Genomic DNA, 23,485 nt, shown 5'->3' with positions numbered 1-23,485 from the left:
CTTATCTAGTTTATTTATGTTCTTCTTCTTCATTATGTTTAGCTAAGTTTATTATGTCAAGGTAAAAAGGTTTCTCTAATGGTGTTAGAATAGGTATAATATAAACTCAACATGAACTTCAATGTTTATATTTAAGAACACTTGCCATTAACATGTCTTATCTTTTTATCTTACCAATTTGTAATACCTTAATTGTTAAATGATTAATCTAGATTTATGTTGTATAACACTTGGTACATCAAATGCTTGATCCTTCATAGTTTTCGGCCGACATCGTTGTTATGAGAGGAACTTGATTTGTTGTTAACATAAGTTAGCATCATGAATACCTGATAATATTTACAAGTATGGTATTACTTAGATAAGATGATTAATATGATCATGTTAATAATTTATAATGAGCTAATAAAGATAAATCATCCGATTGGAACCTCCTTTGAGTGTGGTTTCCAGTTGAGTAATAAAAAGAGTTTATATTATATTTATTTGAAATACCATTAGTGGATCCTCTAACCTTGACAACTGTTTTTATTATTGTTTAGTCTTCACATCTCAAAGTCCTCTTTAAATCATCATCATCATCATCATCATCATCATTATTTTTTATAATTTATATAGTTGACCTTCCTATGGTTTGACCTCAGTCTTGCCGGGTTATTTATTACTTCGACACTCCTGCACTTGGGAGAAGACATCAACTCTTTGATTGTGTCAATTCCAAAAGAAATTGATGAAAAACAAGGAATGAGCCTACTGGGAAGATGAAGTTCATAAAGAGATGGAAAGTGATTTGAACCCTAGTGGAAATTTTAATTGAATTCGTGAATCCAAGATCTTCCCAGTTCAAGCTTGAGATTGACAATTGAACTTGACATAATGGATGATCTGCCCCAAGGCATTAAGACTATAATAACTACCCTCACACAACGTCCTCACCTGGAGACGAGCACAAGATGTATAAAACCACAACAAAGAGTGATCAATTCTTTAAAGAGTGTAATTCAATCAAGAACCATGCAAGAAAATCCTTATTTTCTATGCTACAATATACGACAACTTTATATAAAAATTAAGTCTTACCAAAGAGCATTTATACTTTTAGAGATAAACCCCTAAGATAACTTAATAGCCTTACTTGACTCAATTTGATATTAAACCCAAAATAACCCAAAAACTAACTAATTAACTTGACAAATAATAAAATAAATATTCTAAAATTTTTGTCCTATGGTGCCACTGCTAATACCTAAAAAAACAAGAGAAATAATTGTTTGGATGTAAAATCCCTCCATTATGCCACTTCTCTTTGAAAAATAGAATAAGAAATTTTCTTGTCCCAATAATCTTAGTTTGCCGCCACCTTTAGCGTCCATGGTAGAGTAGGATTTTTTCCCCATTAAATCTCCTTAATAGATTAGACTCTTTGCTAGATTAGACTTTCTTTTCCCAAATAATTCATAATTTTCTTGTTGGATTAGGAAATACAAAATACTTGACAAAACAAGCTCAATGATGTTGAAATTACTCCTTTAGCTAAAACTTGTGTTCCTCAAGCCCATCTTGAATATGAATCAAGTTTATTAAGGCTTGTTCTTCTTGAGTTGTTTTTTTGTAGTCCATCTTAGTTCATGTGTCTTGCAAAAACCCATTAAAAGCTTCCTTAAACTTATTTACTCTAGCTCTTGTGATTGCGCCTACTAGAAATACTAATGGATCCTTTGGTGTGGGTTGGATCGCATCATCCCCTCTATCCTCAAGAGGATTCAACTTCGAATCATCACCTACATCAAACAAAGAGAGATCATATACATTAAAAGTAGCACTAACTCTATACTTACCTGGAAAATTCACTTTATAAGCATTATCATTGATCTTCTCAATGATCTGAAAGGGACCATCTCCTTTTGGCACCAACTTAGATCTTTTTTTTTTAAGAAACCTCTTTTTTCGCATATACACCCAAACCCAATTTATTGGTTCAAATCTCACCAATTTCCTTCATGTATTGGTTTTGTATGTATATTGCTCATTCTTTTTCTCTATATGTTGTTATACCTTAGCAGTCAAATCTTTCACCACATGTGCTTTTCTATTACCATCAAGACAAACATTTTCATCAATATGTAAATGAATCAAATCTAATGGTGCCAAAAGATTAAAACTACAAATAATCTCAAATGGTGAAAAATTAGTACTAGAATGCACACTACAATTATATGCAAATCCAATAAATGGTGGGAAATCTTCCTGATTCACGTTCTTTTGGATAATAGATGTTAACAATTGAATTGAAGTCCTATTCACTACTTCAATTTGTTTATCAGTATGTGGATGACAAGTAGCACAAAATAACAACCTAGTATCAATTTTCCCCATAATACCTTTCAAAAGTAACTTCAAAATTTAACATCTTGATCTGACACAATGCTTTTAGAAATACCATGTAGAAAAAAAATATTTTTTATGTTTGTTGCATCATCATTTTATTACAAGATATAAAATGAGCCATCTTAGAAAACCTATCAACAACTACAAAAATTAAAACCCTACCTTTCTTTTACCTTGGCAACCCTAAGACCAAATCCATAGAAATATAAACTCAAGGTTCTTTAGGTATGGGTAAAGATGAAAATTAGGTAATTAGAGCATTTTTTACATTAATTAATAGTTTTTACAAGCCTGAAAAGAGTCTAAAAAATCCTAAAAAACCTAAAAAAAGAAATATTTTTTTTTCTAGTTTTTAACATCAATTAACCAAACCAAACTGAATAAAAAATTATCGGTTTGAACCCGTTTCAGTTCGGTTTCGTTCTTGAATCAAAAATAATTATTTTGGTTATTTTTTAAGTAAAAACCGAGTCGAACCAAAAAACTCACCCTTAAAATTAGGCCTGGAGACAACTAATGATTTTAGAGTAAAGAGGATGTAGGCTAAGTGGATTTTGAGATTTAGACCTACGTGCTCACTCAGCTCGACTCGACTCAACACTGCTCAGGTCTTAGGCCTGGTATAGGGCTTGAACTCGAGTTTACTATAAAGTAATTTTTTGGCCTGAAAATTATTTTTTGCAATCTCATTATTAAATTATCTAACTGGTAACCTTTCTTTATTTGAACAATTTATTTTTAGATGGAATAATATTCAGTTTTTATTTTTTTATGACGGGTTATCAAGACAAAATGATAGAAATTAATTTTGATAATTACTATAATTAATTTTGTATCAGTTTTCAGTTTTAGAAATCAGTATAAAAAGGAGGTTTAAAGGCGATGTTATATACACCAAGTAATGTATATTTTTATCTTCTTCTCATATGTTTTTCCAACCATTTGTGCTTAATTTTTCTTTAGCTATTCTAGAGTTTAAGTTTGAGTGATGAGATTCAACGAGCATTACCAAAAAATCTATTAGAGGTACCAATTAAGCCTTTTACAAAGTCTAAATCTAAGAATATCAAAGAGGAATTTAATGAGCTAATTTAAGATGTTTGGGTTATAAAGCTATGAAATATGCTAAATTGGATCATCGTGTAGGTGCCATATATGAAGTTATAAGTGAAAGTTTTTTATGATTCAAGTTGGGCTAAAAACTATTTATCTCAAGCTTTCTATCCACACATGATAGGCTCAATAACTCATCCCAAATAGTGAAAGTTTGTTGTGATTCAAGTTGGGCTAAAAACTATTTATCTCAAGCTTTCTATCCACACATGATAGACTCAATAACTCATCCCAAATAGAGAATGATATATTTGAAGTCAGACTTGAAATATTCCACAAAATAAAAAAAGATAGAAAATAAATGTTTTCCATATGATTTTATGGATTCTTGTAAGGCAATGATTTAATTACATGTAGAATCCTTACTTTAGAAGGATTTCGTACTTCCTAAGAAGATCAATTAGGCAACAATTTTTTTTTAACGATTCCTTATGCAACAATAATCATTATTATTCAAAGACATTAGAGACCATTTTGGGCTTATTTTTTAATGTGTAGTTTTACGCAAATAAGCATAACTTTTAATTTGATCGTTGGATCAAGTAAGATTTTGCCAGACATTTCTAAAGGTGTTTTTTATATAGTTAAAATTTAATAACAATCGGACATCAAGAAGACTTTTCGATAAAAACCCATAAGCTAATGTGCATAAATTGCATTGTTTTCCCAAGTGGTCTAGGATTGTTTTTTTTATTTTTAGAAATATTTTGTCATTTTTTCAATTCTATTTAAGATATTTTACCTAGTATAAACATGGCTATTTAGCTTGTATTTAGGTTTTTTTTTTAAAAAGACTTGGATTATTTCAGAATAATATTTTGTGTGTAGCAAAGTTGCTCATACTCTTGGTTTTTTTTATTAAAATCTTCAGGATTTATCAAAGATTAATGATTTTTGTGGCGTTCTTCCTTATACTTCTAGTTTTTTATTCATTATAATCAAATGGATGAGGTTTTTTATCCAATAACTTTGATTCCTTAATTCATGTAATAATTGGATTAGGTTCTTTTCAATTTCATTTTAACTTTCTTAGGATTTCTATCTTGTTTATGGGTTCAAGGGTTTTTACCCTCCGTGTTCGCATCATTAAGTTTTTTCATATTAGTATGTTCTTCTAAGTTTGTGGACCTTGATTTGTATTGCAACTAATCAAGATAGTGTTGTTGAAATCCTATAAAGTTGATTGCATTCAATCTATTTACATCAAGTGATTAACAATAAAACTTGAAGGATAAATGATATAATCCATGATAGCAATATGATATGCATCCTTTATATAATCTAAGTGCTTCAACAAGTGTACTTAATATTATGTTCATGCATGATCTGTCTATAAAATTGTAGTTTTAATCTTTAAACTTATAAAGTTATTCTATGAATTTTCATGTATATGCTAAAACATATTTAGAAAACTTTGATAAATCACTTTGTATTAAATTAATCTTTAAAAACTCCAATCAACTATTAGTAATTTATTTTTAAATTGTTGGTAATTTGCAAAGTATATAGAATCAAGGTTTTTTGGAATTTTTTCATGCAAGTTATATCTAGTAAAAATTAAATAAAAACAACACAACAATAATAATTCAAAAAGCTATACATAACTCGGATCAAAATAGTTTGTGTTAATTAATCTGATTAGTTTTTACAGTTCATATGTGTGTATTAATCTCGATAAGAAACATTCTTTTTTCTTAAAACTTCATGGACAACTTTAGCTTAATACTCATGTATCACACATTAATTATGTACATAAATTGAAAATTGGATTGTTAATTTATTGGAGTTTCGGTAACAAATAACTAACTAATAGCATATTTTGTAAAAGATATTAAGTTGTGAGAGTATTTTATGTAAATAAAATAAAATGAAAATTTTATTTAAGATTTGACCGGATCATATATTAGTGCTGATAATTTTAATATAATATCTAGCTCAATTTGGTTGTAATCGAGCCATGTGATACTTGACATTTGCTCCCACATTACCAAAATATGGAGATTTATCTACGCAAAAAGATGTAAATCAGGCTACAGATCGGCTAACAAGAGCTAATAGACTCTTTGTCCTATTAACCCCCAAAGGGCTTAATAGCATTTTTGTTTGTGATTAACTAGTTCAACGATCATGGTCCAATTAAAAACACCAATACTCGTATTGATTTAAATTGGGTTTGTGATGGGCATATTTGAAATTTACAGTACCCGATAGTTTGGGCCAATACTTCAACAAGGCTTTTTAGCCTCTTCGTATTAGGTTGCAACCCTATTTCTTTTATGAATTCAAATTCCAATTTTTTTGTTTTGAAAAAAGAACTACAATATATTTGTGCCCAATCACATATCCACATTTGCAAATAAACTGCAGGGTAGAACACCATTGATTTTAAAGTTATTAAAATCAGCCCTACGCTTGAGTTGGATGATTAACTCATGTTGACCTAATTTATTTAAAACAATGTCATTTTAGTTTTTTGTTTAATTCAAAATGATGTCGTTTTGTAAAATAGTCAAATAGAATTTTGATCGGGTCCACCCGAGACAACTTTAGGTTGATATTTTTTACACTTGACTCAGGTCAATGGACTAGGGTTAGTTAGGCCCAGGTTTACCTGTCAGGCTAAGTCGAGTTTAATAATTGTAGTTGGTTTTCTTTACTAATTAATTATGGCACCATAATAATGATATCAAAAGACATGGTGGTCATTTTCCATTTAGCTAGTTATATTAGGTTACACGATGTTTAAATTAAAAACTTGTCTAGTTATTGATAAGAGATAAAATTTAGGATCAATTATAGAAATCATTGAATTAGACTTATGATGTATATAGAGTCTAACAAGACTACCCCTAGACCGACTGCATACTCTCTTGAACTAAAATTTGAACTAAAATTCAATCCCCTATTAAGGGACTGACCACATGTCATTTTAGACTAACCATGTGTCACTCTTAGGGATTACCTATAAGTGCCTTGATCTCATATTGACCAAACATGTCTTGAACGCGTGTGTTTTGAAAGGTTTTATCTCCACAATGATAAACCTGGATAGCTATAATGTACTTATAAACTTTAGAGAGCATATATAGAATGTGCGTAGCATTCTAGAGTTGATCGTGCAAGATACACACTTCATGTGCAATATTGTTCCTACCATGGTTCGAGGGTTAGTCTGGATAGGATATCATAACTTCAATCCGGGATCAATTCTTGGTTTCAATAATCTTTATGTAAAACTTATAGCCTAATTTAGCCCAAGTATCTTGACCAAGAATACCTTAATTTAGTTTCTAGAACTATTTTCCACTAAAGCTTTAATAAAAAGGATCCATAGCCCGACTTTATGGAGAGAGTTATACACTTGCCTTGATAGTACCCGCATGAAAGTGAAACAAATCATGAAAACCATATATGGGTAGAAGAAACAATAACATTACCTTCATAAGATTATCCATGTGTCTTATTCCCTATTAGTTTTTCTCCACATATATTATCTATAAAAATTTCTTCAAATATGTTCACCATGAAATATTCCTTATACATTGTTCTCCATAAGACTATCTTTATTTAATACTCTTTATGAAATTCTCTTTACATGGCTCTTCATTAGTTGTTCAAATAAGACATTCTCTAACCTAGGTCCAAGAAAAAAAAATTCTTGGGTACAAAAACATTCTCCATTCTAGGTACAAGAAACAATTTTGCTATGATATAAGAACATTATCCAATTTGAGTACAAATCCATAACTTTGCTCAAGTAAAAAGACATTCTCTAACTTGGGAACAAGGAAAAACTTTGCCTCAAGTACAAAGGAATTCTTCGTCCAGTCCAGGAACCCACCTTGCCCAAGTCTAAAGGTTTAAATCCTCTTCGAGTACAAGGGACCACTTATAAAAGCACCTATTTTTCCTAAGATTCAAGACAATCTCCCTTTGGTCATGGTAAACAACCTTGTCCAGCCTCTATCTTTGATAAAGTCTTATTTATGGTTATGCGACCCCTTGAAGGTATCTAATCCCATGTCTCCTTTTAATAGGATTAAGCCATATATCCCCTCTTAAAGAGACTTGGATGCGCCACTCTTTTAATGGGACTTGATTGTGCATATTCTTTGCATGACTGACATTCCATTTTATCCTAAAAGAAATACATTTTAGTAAAGGTTTTTCACGACCTCGTTATGATGTGTAAAGATAACACTCATCTACAACTATATGGTAACTCCATCACAAAGTATAAAGGAACCACACCATTTAGTATAAAAAGGGTTTTACAATAAGATTTTAAAGTCATCTTGGATATCTCCTTAACAATTTTAAGAAGCACCTTAGCTCATCAAACAACATGGCTAAATAGTTTAAACTTGATAAATCACATCTCCAAATCCCTAGTTTACTCAAATTACATCATATAAGAAAATTATTTAGTCTTAAACTGAGTAAACCTCACTTTAACAAAGAAGGGAAACTAATGATGGGTGATATTGTGTTTAGGAAGGGAACCATAGCAGTTGATAAAGGTTGCTGGTGGAGCCAGAGAAGAACCTAACTTCCCACTAAAACTGCTAGAGTGGCTGCCTTAGCCCATGAAGGAATCAGAATCTCGCTACTTCCCCTAACTTTTCTAAAGCAGGAGAGAGTGAATCTACAAGCAGGGAATCAAAAATGTAAAAGAATAGGCATCGCACAAGAGCATAACATGGTAAAATAAAAAATTGAAAGATTTCGTTGAAATTGTTTGTCTGGAAATTTCCCGGATTCAAAATCTTAAAAAAAAAAAAACACTAAATTGGACTTGGGATGTCTACAAATCAATAAGATAATTCTCCTAGACTAATCGTGTGTCCCCACCCTTAACAAACCAATAATGTGTTTCCCTAAATTGACTTTACATCCTTTCATAGAGGACTAGTTATGCCTCCTTTTGGATAGAGGTTATACCTCTAGATATGCTTAAACTCTCGAGTCCAACTGCTACACCCAGATACACCATCATTGGGTAGCATCTAAACTACTTCATCTACCTTTCGTATAGTTGATACCAAGCATTAAATAATCACACATACCCTTTCCATAAGTGGGTACATAAAATGGCATTATGGCATGCTTATACCTAGTGGATGATCATCGCGATTTCATGCTTTCTACTTAACTATGAACTACTAAGCATTATAGGTTAATATCCTAAATTATGATCTCTAAGATAGGTGAAAAAGTGTTTTCCCCTCTCTACCCTAATCTAATTGCAAGTTGGTATGGCTTATGGCTATATAAATGTCTATAAGTTATAAAACAAACAATTCCAACCTAAGAGCTCACTTTTTCTTCATCTTCAACATTTAAGCATCTTTTTCCTTATACCTTCTATTCAAACACGCACAATACAACCTCTAAGACTTTATTTTTCTTACAATTTTGCTAACTTATACACTAGATGGTTCCTTAAACCCAACTAAGGTCTTATTTTACAAGTGTTCGTGAAATCCAAGTCCAGCAGTTTCAATCTCATAACCCTTATACCTTGAAGAGACCTTGATCTTATAGGGTTTTTCATTAGCCTTATCAATTATTAACTTGATTCATTAGTTTGATCATTGAGTCATCGATGCAACCATTGAGTTAATGGGTGAACCTTGGAAATATACATACATAATGTGTGATAGTAGATTGTTGCAAATTGCTACTATTGATGCCATGTGCCATTTTATTTTGTAGATCCTAGGCTTTTTTAATCACTTGTTTTTCTTTTCTTTTCTTTTCTCTTTTGCCTTTTGCTCTCCTTTTACTACTTTGAAGCAGTTTTAAGCTCTTAAAGCATCTCCAAGAGATGTGCTAAATTGAAAACAAAAAAAATATAAATTAATTTGGCTTTTCAATGCTTGTTTTATGTGCTCCAAGGGGAATACTAAATAAAATACCAAAATACCATTTCTCTTTACAAAAATGTTATTCCTACATATCTTGCAAAAATATCATAACCTTACAAAATACTATTCATTGCAATAGTGTTTTCTTCTTCACAAGTTTTTTTTCTTTGATTTTTTTTTTAAAAAATCTAAGTTTTTTCGATTTGTTTTCAATAAGATTTTTTTGGTCTCATGAACCATGTCATGGGTTTGACGAGTTCACTCGGATTGACTTGTGTTATTTTTTTTGTCATTTTTTATTGAATATTTTTCAATTTAATCCTTTAATATTGAGTTAATTGAGAATCATTTGAGTTATTTTTATACCATCCAAGTCAACCAGGTCATATTAGATTTTTAAAATAATTGTATATCAAATATATTAAAATATAATTGGCTTTTCGAAAAGGCTATTTACCATTGGAGTGCATATTAACAAAAAAAAAAAAAAACTTTATTTATACTTTTTTAAAAAACCATATTATCAATTTAGTTTTTCTAAATAACATCTCCAAAGGAGATGGCTTACTGAGTTTCTTTCATTGATAAAAGCAATTCATTTTTATAAAAAAAAAAAAATGAAAGAAAGAATTAGTTCTGGCTCTTAATTTTTACTCCCTGTTAAATCAAAATTCGGCTAGTCTTTTACTTTTGGTCCAGCATCTCCAGGCCCAAACGCAATATACTTCCCTTTCATGCTGTCCATGTGAAGTCCAAAAATAAAGATCATGCTCCACGTAAGAGGCTTCAGCCATCCTCATTTTAAGACGCTTCTCTAATCCTTTCCCCTTCCAGTCTGAAATTAGCATCCATTCTTTCAGCATTCGACACCATGTATCCCACCAGAGGAAGAACTAAACACTTGCTCTTTCTCTTGCCCATTTCAATCCTTGTCATAACTCTACTCTCCTTTAAAAGACCTGCTAAATTTAGCTCAAAAACCATAGAAATCCCACGATTACACATCCACAAACACATCCAAATTGCCCACTCAGCGTGTAAAGGCACACTATACCCTGAACTTTGCGTCTCAACTCTTGTATCTCTCCCAGATCTCGCCTCTAAGTCCCTTCAAGAATTTATCTCTGCAACCTTAAACAAAACAATGGACGAGGTTAGAGCCTCCTCCGCAGACTGCAATGCCATCAGAAACAAAATGAAGCTAGGACCACTTGAAAAGGTAGCTCTCAAAGACTGTATCGAGCTCTTCGATGACACCATTGCCGAGCTCAAATCAGCCATCTCTAACCTTGCCCTAAGAAAACCAACCTCAAAGCATTACCACGACTTGCAAACTTTATTAAGTGGTGCCATGACGAACCAGTACACGTGCCTTGATGGGTTTGCTCGTAGTAAAGGAAAAGTTAGGAAAGCAATCAAGAAAGGCCTGTATAACATATCTCACCATGTAAGTAACTCCTTAGCCATGCTCAAGAAAATCCCTGGCGTTAACGCATCTAAGTCCGAGGTTTTCCCTGAGTATGGTAACGTAAAACATGGGTTTCCATCTTGGTTGTCAACCAAAGATCGAAAGCTCTTGCAGGCTTCCGCCAATGCAACCAAATTTGATTTAATAGTAGCTAAAGACGGTACAGGAAACTTCACTACCATTAGCGAAGCAGTGCGAGCAGCTCCAAACTCAAGCGATACAAGGTACGTACACATTGTTTTTTATACCATTTTCCTTAAACTCTGAAAATAAATATTGGTAGCGTATATATATTTAAGACGACATTGGTTATGTGTTGCGTAGGTTTGTGATACATATAAAGGCCGGGGCATATTTTGAGAACGTGGAGGTGGAGAGAAAGAAGAAGATGCTAGTGTTCATTGGGGATGGCATTGGAAAGACTGTGGTCAAAGCAAACAGGAGTGTTGTTGATGGATGGACTACTTTCCGGTCAGCCACTGTCGGTGAGTCTAAATTTTCTTTCTTTTTTCTTCAGTATTTAAAACTTTTTATGTTCCATATGGTCATTGGAGAGGTAAATGGTGATCATGCTGCACCGTTTCGGTTCTTTCATTATCTCCTCGTGAATCACGATCATTGTCAAATTCGGACACTGGCAACAACCACTGTGACTGGAGGAGCCATGTATACGCGGGACAGTAAATTATAATTTAGTTACTTTAATTTTGAAAAAGAAATTAAATAGCTCCTTTGGTTTCAAAAAATCAATTAGAAATCCTTTGACTAGTGTTGATAAGTTAAATTTAGTTATATTTTGTTCTAAAAACTATCCTGTTTTCATTAATCTTTCCATGTTGTCTACTTATAATTTTTTTTCTGTTTCTTATATATTTTCTAAAGTAGGAAAACAAATTAATTTTTAAAAAAACATGAAATGGATGAAAATGATTAGATTATAAATGGATTTAAAAACATAGGATTAAATACAAGTTTCTGAAACTATGAGGGCTAATTAGTCAGTTTTGATAAACTAAAGGGAGTAAGTTTACAATTAACGCTATGTGGGATATAAAAGTAATGGTCAATAACTCATGAGACCGCTGTAGTGGCCGAATCACAGCGGGCAGATTTTGTGGATTATTTTAATTTCGAGGAGCCATGTTGCATCCACTTCTCTACCGTGAGGACCCAGATTCAATTTAATAGCCGGGTTGTCCAAGTTCAGAAAAAGTGGCAGGGTTGTCTCGTTATCGACAGGTCCTGTTCCTTGAATTATTTGGCGTGTTTGTGGGCAGCTGAAATCTCAGTCTAGAAGGGGACAACTCATGAAAGTTGAGCTCTCGAAATTTAATGTTTAACTACAGTTTCTTGTCTTTTTTTTTCCTTACTCTGGATCGATCCCACAAAAGACACGAAAATGGTGAAAAAAAACTGGTACCAACTTGGGTGGGGGACCCGATTGGCTTTGCTTAGATCAAAAGATATACCCACCCACCGAGAAAACTACTCATGATAAAAGTAGGTATATTGCTGATTCCGATCGTGAAATGTAATGAAGAATTACATTGCATTAATTGGAGTACAAATATGCATTCAAATCAATCGAAGTACATAATGCATTATTGAAATTAATTGCAACTTTCTTGAGAAAAGCGAATTATATTCAACGTCGTGCTAAGTCCATCTGGTAAAAGGCACGCAATCACCATGGAGAAAACACCTTGTAACTTGGTTTATCGACGCGGACAAAGCACAACAGATGCGGCTCACAAGATGCTTCATTCTTATGATTAGTGATTACTCTCTCATTATCTTCATTTAGTCTAAACAATGATTGTCATTAGAGTGAAGTAGATGCTTTTATTGCTTTTACATTTTTAGACCCTGTTCTGTTATTATGGTGTCTTTTAGCCATCATTACTTCATTGGTATTATACAAGTTTTGTCCACATGTGTAATTAATTTCTATTTTATCGATCACTTGGAGACTTGCTAGGTTTTGAAACACGTGTACACATGATATTAGAAGATAAATACCCTTATCTTATTCAAATTAAAAAAAAATAAGAGATTTTACTTGTAGGGCAACGACTATCATTCACTCTATTATTTATAAATTATATGGAGAGGCTGGAGAGCACCAACGATCGAGTTAGATAGATGAGATTTTCTTCTTGTTGTTAACGAGAAGATGCATGAGGTTTTTAGCGATCTTCAGAGTGGGTCTCGCAGCGTGGCCACAGGATCCGCTCGCATCTCTAGTTCAGCGTGTCTTGTGGGCCATTGAAACGCGTTTAGCTACTCATTTTTGTCGGGAAAAGAGCGCTGTCTTTTTGACATTTGGAAAGTTGAAATTTTGGTCAAAACTTTGATGATTTTCTCCTTTCCTTCTTCACTGCATGACGCATAAAAAATGGAGTGCACAACTACACATCCAAAGCTCTTTGTGAGACCCCATACAATTATGTAACTTTTTGCATGATGCTTAAAAAAGAAGACTTGATTTTTTCAGACACATATATGTTCGAAGGATGGAGCAAAAATACTCCATGTACTGATAATTGCTACTACCTTTTTACTCCCATCTAAATAAATAAATACTCTTGTCATTTTATTCATACATATGTTTAATCATTTACTTTACGAATACGTAGCAGTAGATTTTCTGAAATAATATTTATTGCTGTCGCAATTTGTACGCGTACATTTATAACAAACAACTAACCCACCCCTTTTAATTTGTTTACTTACTCGCAGCGGTGGTAGGAGACGGGTTCATTGCCAAGGGCATAACCTTCGAAAACTCAGCAGGGCCTAGTAAACACCAAGCAGTGGCCTTAAGAAGTGGCTCGGATCTCTCTGCATTTTATCAATGCAGCTTTGTTGGTTACCAAGACACCTTATATGTCCATACGCTTCGACAATTTTATCGCGAGTGCGACATATATGGCACGATTGACTTCATTTTTGGTAATGCAGCTGTGGTATTTCAAAACAGCAACTTGTATGCTCGCAAACCAAATTCAAACCAAAAAAACATATTCACTGCCCAAGGTAGAGAAGACCCTAACCAAAACACTGGAATATCAATCCTCAACTGCAAGGTTGCTGCTGCTGCTGATCTAATTCCAGTTAAATCATCGTTCCAAACGTTTTTAGGACGGCCATGGAAAGAATACTCAAGGACAGTTTTTCTTCGATCATATATTGATGATCTGGTCGATCCTGCTGGATGGCTGGAATGGAATGCATCGTTTGCATTGAGTACCCTTTACTATAGGGAGTACATGAACAGAGGTCCAGGTTCAAATACAAGTGCAAGGGTGACATGGCCTGGTTACAGGATCATCACAAATTCAACTGAGGCCAGTCAGTTTACAGTCGGGGCATTTATACAAGGAAATACCTGGTTGAATTCTACAGATATTCCATACTTTCTCAATTTGAATTAAGGCAATTGTTAATTTTTGCTTTATTCTTCTTTGAGCTGTATGTTAGAATTTGTGTAAAATAAACACACTTAACAGGCACATTTGAGGCCAAATTTAAAGTGGAATATTTCATTTACTTTTAGAATTAAAATTTTGTTAAAAGTTATTCTCCTACATAAGTTCATGTTAACATGAAATATTATCATGATTAAAACAAATTATAGATAAATAAAAAATTAATATCAAAGAACTCTCATTTAACATATTTTTGTGAAACTCAAAATCTTATATCCTATTATAGAATGTATATATAGGAAATATTATAGGCACTACTCTAGTGTTGTAATTTCTACCTTAACTATTGTATATTGCCCTATACATATAAATAAAAAATAATTGGCAAACTAAAGGTTAAGCCTCTTAATTCTTCTCAACTTAGTATTAGAGCCTTCTACCATCAGAACTCCTTTCTTTCTCTCCCAAATGGATTCTACTATTGTTGCTGCCGACTTCTCCCTCCATACTGACATTGAAGCTCAGTCGGCTAGCCACCTCCAAGCTGTTGACGGTGGTGTTCTTCCACAGTAGCAGCCTCCTTCGCTTGCAGAACACATCAATGACTCTTTTTTGCATGTTTCTGTAGTTCCTCTGCATATTATAGGAACACAAACTCCAGTTATAATAGCTTTGTCCAATACCCAACAAGTTGTTTCATTGAAACTTACGAACACAAATTATCTCTATGGATGAATGTAGATGAAGTCATATCTTCTTGATCAAAGTGTTTTTCACCTTGTTAATGGCTTAGTGTCGTGTCCTCCATCTCATGTTTCTGATAATTTTGCTGGTTTTTCTTTGACAATCAACCCTTCTTTTCTTCGTTGGAAGCAACAAGATCAACTTATTTTAAGTGCATTACTCTCCTCTGTCTCCATGAATGTGTTGCACCTCGTGGTAGATTGTAATACCTCGCAGTGCGTTTGGCGCACTCTATGATTCCTTTCAAGATCTTTAGCAGGGTGATGCATCAATTACTATATACATGCAGTAAGTAAAATCGTTATTTGATGAATTAGTTGCTGTTGGTCGGCCTATATCTCTTGAAGATTTTAATCTATATGTGTTTCGTGGTCTTCGTGGTGAGTTCAAAGACTTGATAACTAGTCTTGTAACCAAGGCAGAACCGCTGTCATATGTCAACATTCATAGCCACCTCCTTACCCATGAATTTCTGCACAAAAACTCTCTTCATTCCATGAATGCAAACTCATCTCTGATGTCATCACCTCTGTGTCGCAGCCACCACTATTGCCAACACCACTACCTTCTGTTCATCTTGCTACATCTCATCACATCCCTAATTTTAGTCGTAACAGAGGGCGTTTTCGTGGCAACTAGTTTCCCAACAGCAACCATTACAATAATTAAAACAGGTCCTCGGCTGCTACCATCTGGAGGTAGAACAACTGGTAGTAGAATAGGCACAATACATGGGTTGGACAGTGGTCTGGACAACAGAATGTCAAGTGTCAATTATGATCAACCTTCAGCCACACAGCTCCACATTGTGCCTAGTTTCATGGTAGTACCCAGCAACCCTCTACTCATCTTGCTGTTAGGAAAGTTTCTGCCGCTACTTGGTTCCCGGACATCGGTGTGAACCAACATGTTACACCTAATCTTGCAACTCTGATCGATTCTGCATCTTATCCTTGTAATGATTATTTTCATGTTGGTGATGGTAAGAGCCTTGCCATATCACATATTGAACATACCACGTTACATTTCCCAAAACATATTTTTAAATTATCTAACGTTCTTCATGTTCCTCATATTACCAAATCACTATTGTCTATTAAAATTTTTTGTCATCATAATCATGTTCATTTTGAATTTCACGCTTCTGTGTTTTATGTCTAGGATCTCATCAGCAAGGAAGTTCTCCTTTCCGATTAGAGTAATGATGGTCTCTATGTCCTATCCGAGTCTTCTGTCACGTCAATCCTTCAAGCGTTTGGTCTCCTTGCATCTCCGTGACTGCTGATCTGTGGTATTGTCGTTTAGGTCATTCTATTTCTCGTATTTTAAATTTGGTAGTTTCCAACTATAAAATAGTTTGTACTTATAGACGCTCTCTTGCTCAATGTCAAACCTGTCCACTAGGCAAGTCATCGCGCTTGTTGTTGCAACCTACGAGTCACAAAAGTACTACCCCACTTGATTTAATATTTAGTAATGTTTGGGGTCTTACTCATATGTTTTCTTCTGATGGTTTTTGTTATTTTGTTATCTTTATTTATGTGCATTCCAAACAAATATGGTATTACTCTCTTATTGCAAAATCTGATGTGTTTTCTGTTTTTCATCATTTTTAAATACTTGTTGAGTGTCATTTTTCATGAAAATTTAAATCTGTTCAAACTAATTAAGGTGGTGAATATCATAAGTTACATCAGTTCTTTCAGACTATTGATATTCATCACGTAAAAGACTAGTGTTGTAATCTCTACCTTAATCTATACATATAAATACAAAATAATTGGCTAACTAAATGTTAAGCCTCCTAATTCTTCTCAATTTATCCCTACTTAAAAAAGATTCAAGATTCTCTTGTATATTTATTTAGTGGAAAGTTGAAGGGTCATAAATAAGCCTAAGCATAGTATGGGTTGAACTCACACATGTGTACTAGGCTCAGGCCATAAACCCTAGACCGCGGTCCTCGATCGCTATTTCAAGTTTGTTTTTTTTTCTATTCTATTTTGGACTTGAATTTGAATTTATTATAAATAATTATTTGGCCCATGAGAAATTATTTTTTTGTCATCCTATTAACAAGGAATCTGAAAGATTAATCTTCTTCGACTTCTTAAGCTATTTATTTTCAAAGAGAACAAGTATTGTTTGTAAGGCAAAAAAATCATAAAATTTTTATTTTTTCTATGGTGGGTAATTAAGACAAAATAATGAAAATTAATTATGATAATAACTAGAATTAATTATGTATCAGTTTTGTTCCAAAAATAAGTGTAAAAATATGGATTGAATGAGAGATGTTTTGTACACCTTTTGTAATGACTCATTTACGGCTCTCCTCTATTATATTTCTCAGCTTGTTTTGCTTCTAATTTAGTTACCTTTTTGTTGTCATAAAACTTAGGTTCTAGTCTTTCATAATAGAGATTTTCAGTTCATTTATATATTTGGTTCGTTAACATTTTAAAGGAATGGTATCATTTCAAAGTTAAATGATTGAAATCTTAAGAAATTACGTACGAAGATAGATCAAAGACTTCATTGTCAACAGATGAAGTTCAAAGCCAATAAAAATAATACTTGAATATATATATATATATATATATATATATATATATATATATATAAACCCTCACGCAAGTAGCATCAAACTCATTGGCGTAACAACTTCCAAATCGTGATAATAAAATATGGTATTTATGTGGCAACCAAAGGCTAACAAAAGTTGTGGCTTGAATAAAAACAGAATAAAGTAAAAGCACAACTCCAATGCTTATGGACACACACATATAGCTAACGTCGGTTTCCATGTATTTGGCACTGTCTTTCAAAAATATTTGAGAAACAATTTAATTTTTTTTTATTTTTTTTAAATTAATATATTTTTGATGTTTTCAAATCATTTTCACGTGCTAAAATCAAAAATAATTTTTAAAAAATAAAAAAATATATTATTTTAATATATTTTAAAATAAAAGATACTTTAAAAAATAACTGTTATCACAAATACCCTCAAAATAATTGACCCCTTTAATTTAACCAAAACAAAACCATAAGCATTAATGCTTTGGTAATAGAATTATCCTTTGTAGACTTTTCTTGTATTTTTTTTTTATTTTTTAATTTTCTATCGTGTTTCTTAATATGTCCTTTCATACGACAATAATTACAAACCATGGCCGTGTTTGATTGCAGGAAAGTGAATTCCTGGAATTCACTTTCCTGCTTTTCCCATGTTTGGCAGCAATATAAGAAAATGGTCAAAGGAAACTGAATTCCAGTCAAATTAAAAAAAGTAACTTTACAAAAGGAAAGTGTTTTCCTTTTGTTAAAGAAAGGAAAACACTTTCCTTCCGTTCATTTTCTCATACACAGCTTTCAGCTCTCAACTGGAACTTTTTCTTCAAAATCACAGAGGAAACTGAGCAGGAACAAGAGTATTTTTCTAGAACAATTAATTTCAGCTACTGTCATATTTTTTCCATAACATTTCCATAACTTTCCATCTTCATAAATCTACTACTGCTACTGTCAACAACTATTAATCTTGTCACATTCAATTAATCAAGCAACCCAAAAAAACACATTTCTGTTGACAGAGAGACAAAACCGGCGGGGGGGAGGGGGGAGGTAACTGTGACAGAGAGAGGCAAAACGGTGGGGGGAGGGTGGGAGAGATAACTGTGACAGAGAGAGGCAAAACGGTGGGGGGAGGGTGGGAGAGATAACTGTGACAGAGAGAGGCAAAACGATGGGGGGGAGGGGGGCGATTTCTGTTAACATGGAGAGGCAACGCGATGAGGGGGTCGATTTATGTGAACAGAGAGAGGCCAAAACCGGGGGGGGGAGGGGCGATCGATTTCTGTTGACAGAGAGGCCAAAACCGAGGGGGGCGATCGATTTCTGTTGTGGGGGGCGATCCATCTGTTAGCAAAGAGAGACAAATCGAGGGGGGGGTTTCTGTTTCTATTAGTGAATCCTTGGGGGGGAATGGGAGCAGGGGAATTGGGGGACTGGGACCGAGAGGAGAGGGAATTGGGAGGGGAATGAGAACAGTGAAATTGTTGGGGGGGGAATGGGAGCAGGGGAATTGGGGGAACTGGGACCGAGAGGGGAGGGGAATGGGAACAGTGAATTGTTGAATGGGGGGGATTTCTGTTAGTGAATCCTTGGGGGGGAATGGGAGTAGGGGAATTGGGGGACTGGGACCAAGAGGAGAGGGAATTGGGAGGGGAATGGGAACAGTGAAATTGTTGGGAGATTTCTGTTAGGAACAGTGAAATTATTGAATGCTAATGGGGAATTATACAAACCGGTTATAACAAAATTATAGGGAAAATGTGGAATGAATAACAGGGGGAATGGAACAGTGCAATTGGGGAATTATACAAACCGGTTATAACAGGGGAAATGGGGAATGAATATAACATGAAAAATAGGGAATTATTGTTCTAACATGAAAAATAGGGAATTATTGTTCTAACATGAAAAATAGGGAATTATTGTCCGCTTCTTTCAGCATAATTTTTTGTAGAAAACTAATTTGGCTTTCTTCATATGAAAAAAAAAAACTTATTTTAAGCTTTTAAAATTGAAAAAAATATATTAATAGGCTTTTTGTAGAAATATTTCATAAGCTTATGTATGAATATAGGATATAATAAAAAAATCATCATTATACTTTTTAGATTTTATTTTTTTTTATTGTAAGTGATTAAATATTTTATATTAAATATTTTATATATATTAGATAAACTTGAAAAAAAAATTAATTCATTATTAAATTATTTTCCAGTTCATTTTCCATAACATAACCAAACACTGGAAAGTGTTTTCCAGTTCATTTTTCATAACACTACCAAACATCGGAAAATACTTTCCCGGAATTCACTTTCCCGGAATTCATTTTCCCAAAGGAATTCACTTTCCTGCAAACAAACGGGCCCATATCTTTAAATGACCCAAACTTATTTCTACTGTTAAATGCCACTTACTCGCAACCAAATCCTTTTTAAAAAACATCATTAACCTCATTATTAATGCGCTTATCGATTGTTTTTTAGACAATAAATCAACCTTAACTTCTTCAACTGAAATGGTATCTCTACCAATCAAGAAAGTTTCTCTAAGATGTTTATATGAGTGGTCAATAACACAATAACACAAAGGCTTCATCCTCTTCTTCAATCTCAACATCAATAAAAATATATAATAATAGTGAGTTCATCAAGATGCATGAGTCTTAATTAATATATAGCTTGTTAGTGAGGGATTTCATCATATATAAAAACTCCAACTTAAACAATAAATATAAACGTGTATAAAACACAAAAACTATATAGACGAACCTACATATATAGTAAAAAAGGGTATAAAAAACATCAAAACTTGTTTATGACTCACATTCAAGAAAATATTCCTATTTTCCCCATAACATTTATAAGATGAATAATATCCCAAACAAAACAAAACAAAATAGATTTTTTAAACCACCAATCAACATATATAATTATCATATAAACACTTTATTTTGATTGCTAAAACTCTGACTCATAAAAAAAATCACTTCAAATCTAGATAAACATCAAAAGAAAAGAAGTTGTAATGTAGAATCTGAATGTTGTTATTGGACATTAAAGATGAAGATGAAGACAAAGGAAACAAAGAAAAGAAAAATAGAACAGATAACAAGTATTTTTCACCATTAATATACATTACAATTAAACTTATATATAATTTAAATATTAATTATCTTACTTTAGTTTATGTTGAGTGTTGAAATTAATAATAGTATAATAACCTTAGTTATAAAAATTGGATGAGCCTAGTGAGTTGACTTAGAACCCCACCAACTCGGAGCTTTGTCCAATTTGAGTTTAAAAAGAAAAAAGAAAAAATTGACTTAGTCTTACTCAATAAAAAAGCTAGGTCAATCCACAGTCCACTCAAAACCCAAGTAAAAAAACCCAATCAAAACCTCGAGCAAAAAGTCATTGACTATTTTTTGAATTTTTTTTCAAAATAACATTGTTTTTATCCTTTTAAAAAAAAATTAAAATTGACTTGGGCTTTGCCTCGGGTCATGGTTTAAAACTATGATAATAAGATTTTTTATCCTTATACATCTTAATTTGAAAAATTTAGAATTAATTTTTTTTTTGTATAGATATTTTAGGGATTAAAAATATAAATATTATTTCTAGAGATATGTCTTCTTATATGTACCTCTTGCTGTGAAACTACAAAAACTTATTCTAAAATTATTTTATATATAAATTTATTTTAATATTTTTATTTTTATCTTTTCTATCTAATATATTTTTATCTTTATAATTTTTAATTTCTTTCCCTCAAAATAGTATCTCATCATGGAACATTACCCATATTGGTTAATAAATTAGAGAGATAATATGTGTTAGCCCAATAATACGAGAGTTAAGGCATTAAAATCTCCGTTCCAATTTCATATGGCACATAATGCTTTAATAAAGGCAATGGAGTCCTGGTTATTTTGTCTTTTGCATATTCCTGAAAGAACCGGAAATCAAGAAGACAAGAACCATATAAGAAATGAAACATGGAGCTCTCATCGGACACGAAAGGCTGGCATGACAATGATGAGACCGCTACCACATGCATCCTGCTCTGTGCTCAGCTAAGCTAGAGGCTAAGCTAAGCGAAGATAACCCCAATCAATCCAAAGGTTAAACCAAGTCCTGCTTACTGTAACCATTGGATATATCTTTTCACTTTTTCTTTTCACTTTTAGTTATTTTGTCCATTTTGATTTTTCTTGTTTATTTTTAATTTTGATTTTTTTTTAAAAGAGCAATACAAATATCGACTTAATAAGTATATTAACAACAAAAAACATTAAAAATATTTTTTTTTATTTTAAATTCTTTAGAAAAAACACTAAAAAATAATATAAATACATCAAGAACATATTTTTTGAGTTTTTTTGTTTTGCTATTTTTTGTTTTTTTTCCTAAATATTTTCAGAAATAGGGTCAGAAATGAATAGCAACATTGACCTTTGTTTTTCCTTTTATCTTCAATCCTTGCCTTTTATTTCCTTATCGAAGTTTTTTCTTTTCTTTTCAATTATATACTTCTTTCTCTAAATTAATAAGATACTACACCAAGAAAGAACCTTTAGTGATGGAGAGAGATCAAACATGAAGTGGTAAAGAGAGAGTTTCGTTGATTGAAAGAGAGAGAACACTACCAAATGAGAGAGAGAGAATATTGCCTAATTAGAGAGAGAGAGAGCCATATAATTAGAACAAAATGACGTTCGTCAGTAATTCTATCGGCATGACCAATATTTGTTTTTCATCCATTTGTTATAATTTCCTATCCAACCTAATTATATTTCAGCACCACCACCATCAAACATGTTTAACAACTCATTAAAACCACAATCATAATAATAACAAATGACTTAATCTATAATGTCAATTTTATGACAAAATAATGTTTTACATAGAAAATGAAGAATTCTTTTGTATTTTCAAAATAATATTTTAAGAGAAATTCATGTTTATGTAATTTGAGAAATTTGATTGTTTCAATTATTTGTGAATGATAAATCATATATTGTGGTATTTAATAACAAAATTGTTAATCAGGTGTAGTGATTGTCTAAAACAAAAATTTACTCGAATCTTTATACACTTGATCATTGAAATAAATATAAATGCTTGAAAAAGTATGAGGTGTTTTACACAATCTTCTTGATATGCATGACATCCAAATTATAGTGGATGACATTACTCTTCCAATAAGAAAACTCCTAAAAACATCTTTCCTTCATCCAATTATAGGTCACCTCAAAGCTAGAAGATGAATTGAAAATCAAATACAATACCCCTGTACCAGAAGTGCAACATTCTTTTTAGTTTTACCTTTCAAAATGTCCTTTATGATATTTTTTTATTAATAATGACTTGGCAATAACTTCTAATAGAAATAATAAAAATAATAACTTTACCACCATTTGAGGTGAAGGCCTTATTTTTTTCATACAGTATGAACATGTTAATTTTCCATGTGTGCTTCTGCTCAAAATCATTCCATATAGAGGAAAATAATTTATAATCCATATCGAAGTTGTCTTCATTTTGAAAACTTTTTTTCCTTGAGATATTATACGTCAAAACCTCGAATGACCATAATTTATTCAACTCATCAATCAACGGTCGAAGATAAACATTTATATTTCTACTTGGACTGTAAGGACCGAGTATGACTGTAGATAAAAACATGATTCCTGGCCTAATACACATCCTCTAAGGCAAGTTGTAAACTGTTAATATAATCGGCCAACAAGAATAGGGTGCAACAAAGGACTTAAATGGATTGAACTCATTTGTAATTAAACTAAGATGTACATTTTGTGATTCCATTGAAAATTAAGATGCACCCTAAAATTACTTTTAAGCTTCATAATTATAATGGTGTATCATGACTCCATCCAC

General features: G+C 32.5%; 1 protein-coding gene across 1 annotated transcript; it reads left to right on the top strand.

Moving 5' to 3' along the window:
• The first annotated feature begins 10,143 nt into the window (after nt 1-10,143).
• On the top strand, nt 10,144-14,385 carry LOC7487797 (pectinesterase). Its single transcript, XM_002301450.4, has 3 exons — nt 10,144-11,060; nt 11,161-11,321; nt 13,576-14,385. Exons 1-3 carry the CDS (start codon nt 10,240-10,242, stop codon nt 14,268-14,270), a joined length of 1,677 nt encoding a protein of 558 aa, XP_002301486.3. The 5' UTR covers nt 10,144-10,239; the 3' UTR covers nt 14,271-14,385.
• The last annotated feature ends 9,100 nt before the right edge of the window (nt 14,386-23,485 follow it).

The sequence above is a fragment of the Populus trichocarpa genome, chromosome 2 (assembly GCF_000002775.5).
Source record: "Populus trichocarpa isolate Nisqually-1 chromosome 2, P.trichocarpa_v4.1, whole genome shotgun sequence".
NCBI classification, from domain to species: domain Eukaryota; kingdom Viridiplantae; phylum Streptophyta; class Magnoliopsida; order Malpighiales; family Salicaceae; genus Populus; species Populus trichocarpa.
The sequence above is the reverse complement of the archived record's forward strand: the minus strand, read 5'-3'. Positions and strand labels throughout refer to the sequence as shown.

Coding starts and splice junctions, on each gene's coding strand:
- LOC7487797 (XM_002301450.4), top strand. CDS start 10,240: ATGTATCCCACCAGAGGAAGAACTAAACACTTGCTCTTTCTCTTGCCC. Junction 11,061..11,160: donor CCAAACTCAAGCGATACAAG/GTACGTACACAT, acceptor TGTGTTGCGTAG/GTTTGTGATACATATAAAGG. Junction 11,322..13,575: donor TTTCCGGTCAGCCACTGTCG/GTGAGTCTAAAT, acceptor ACTTACTCGCAG/CGGTGGTAGGAGACGGGTTC.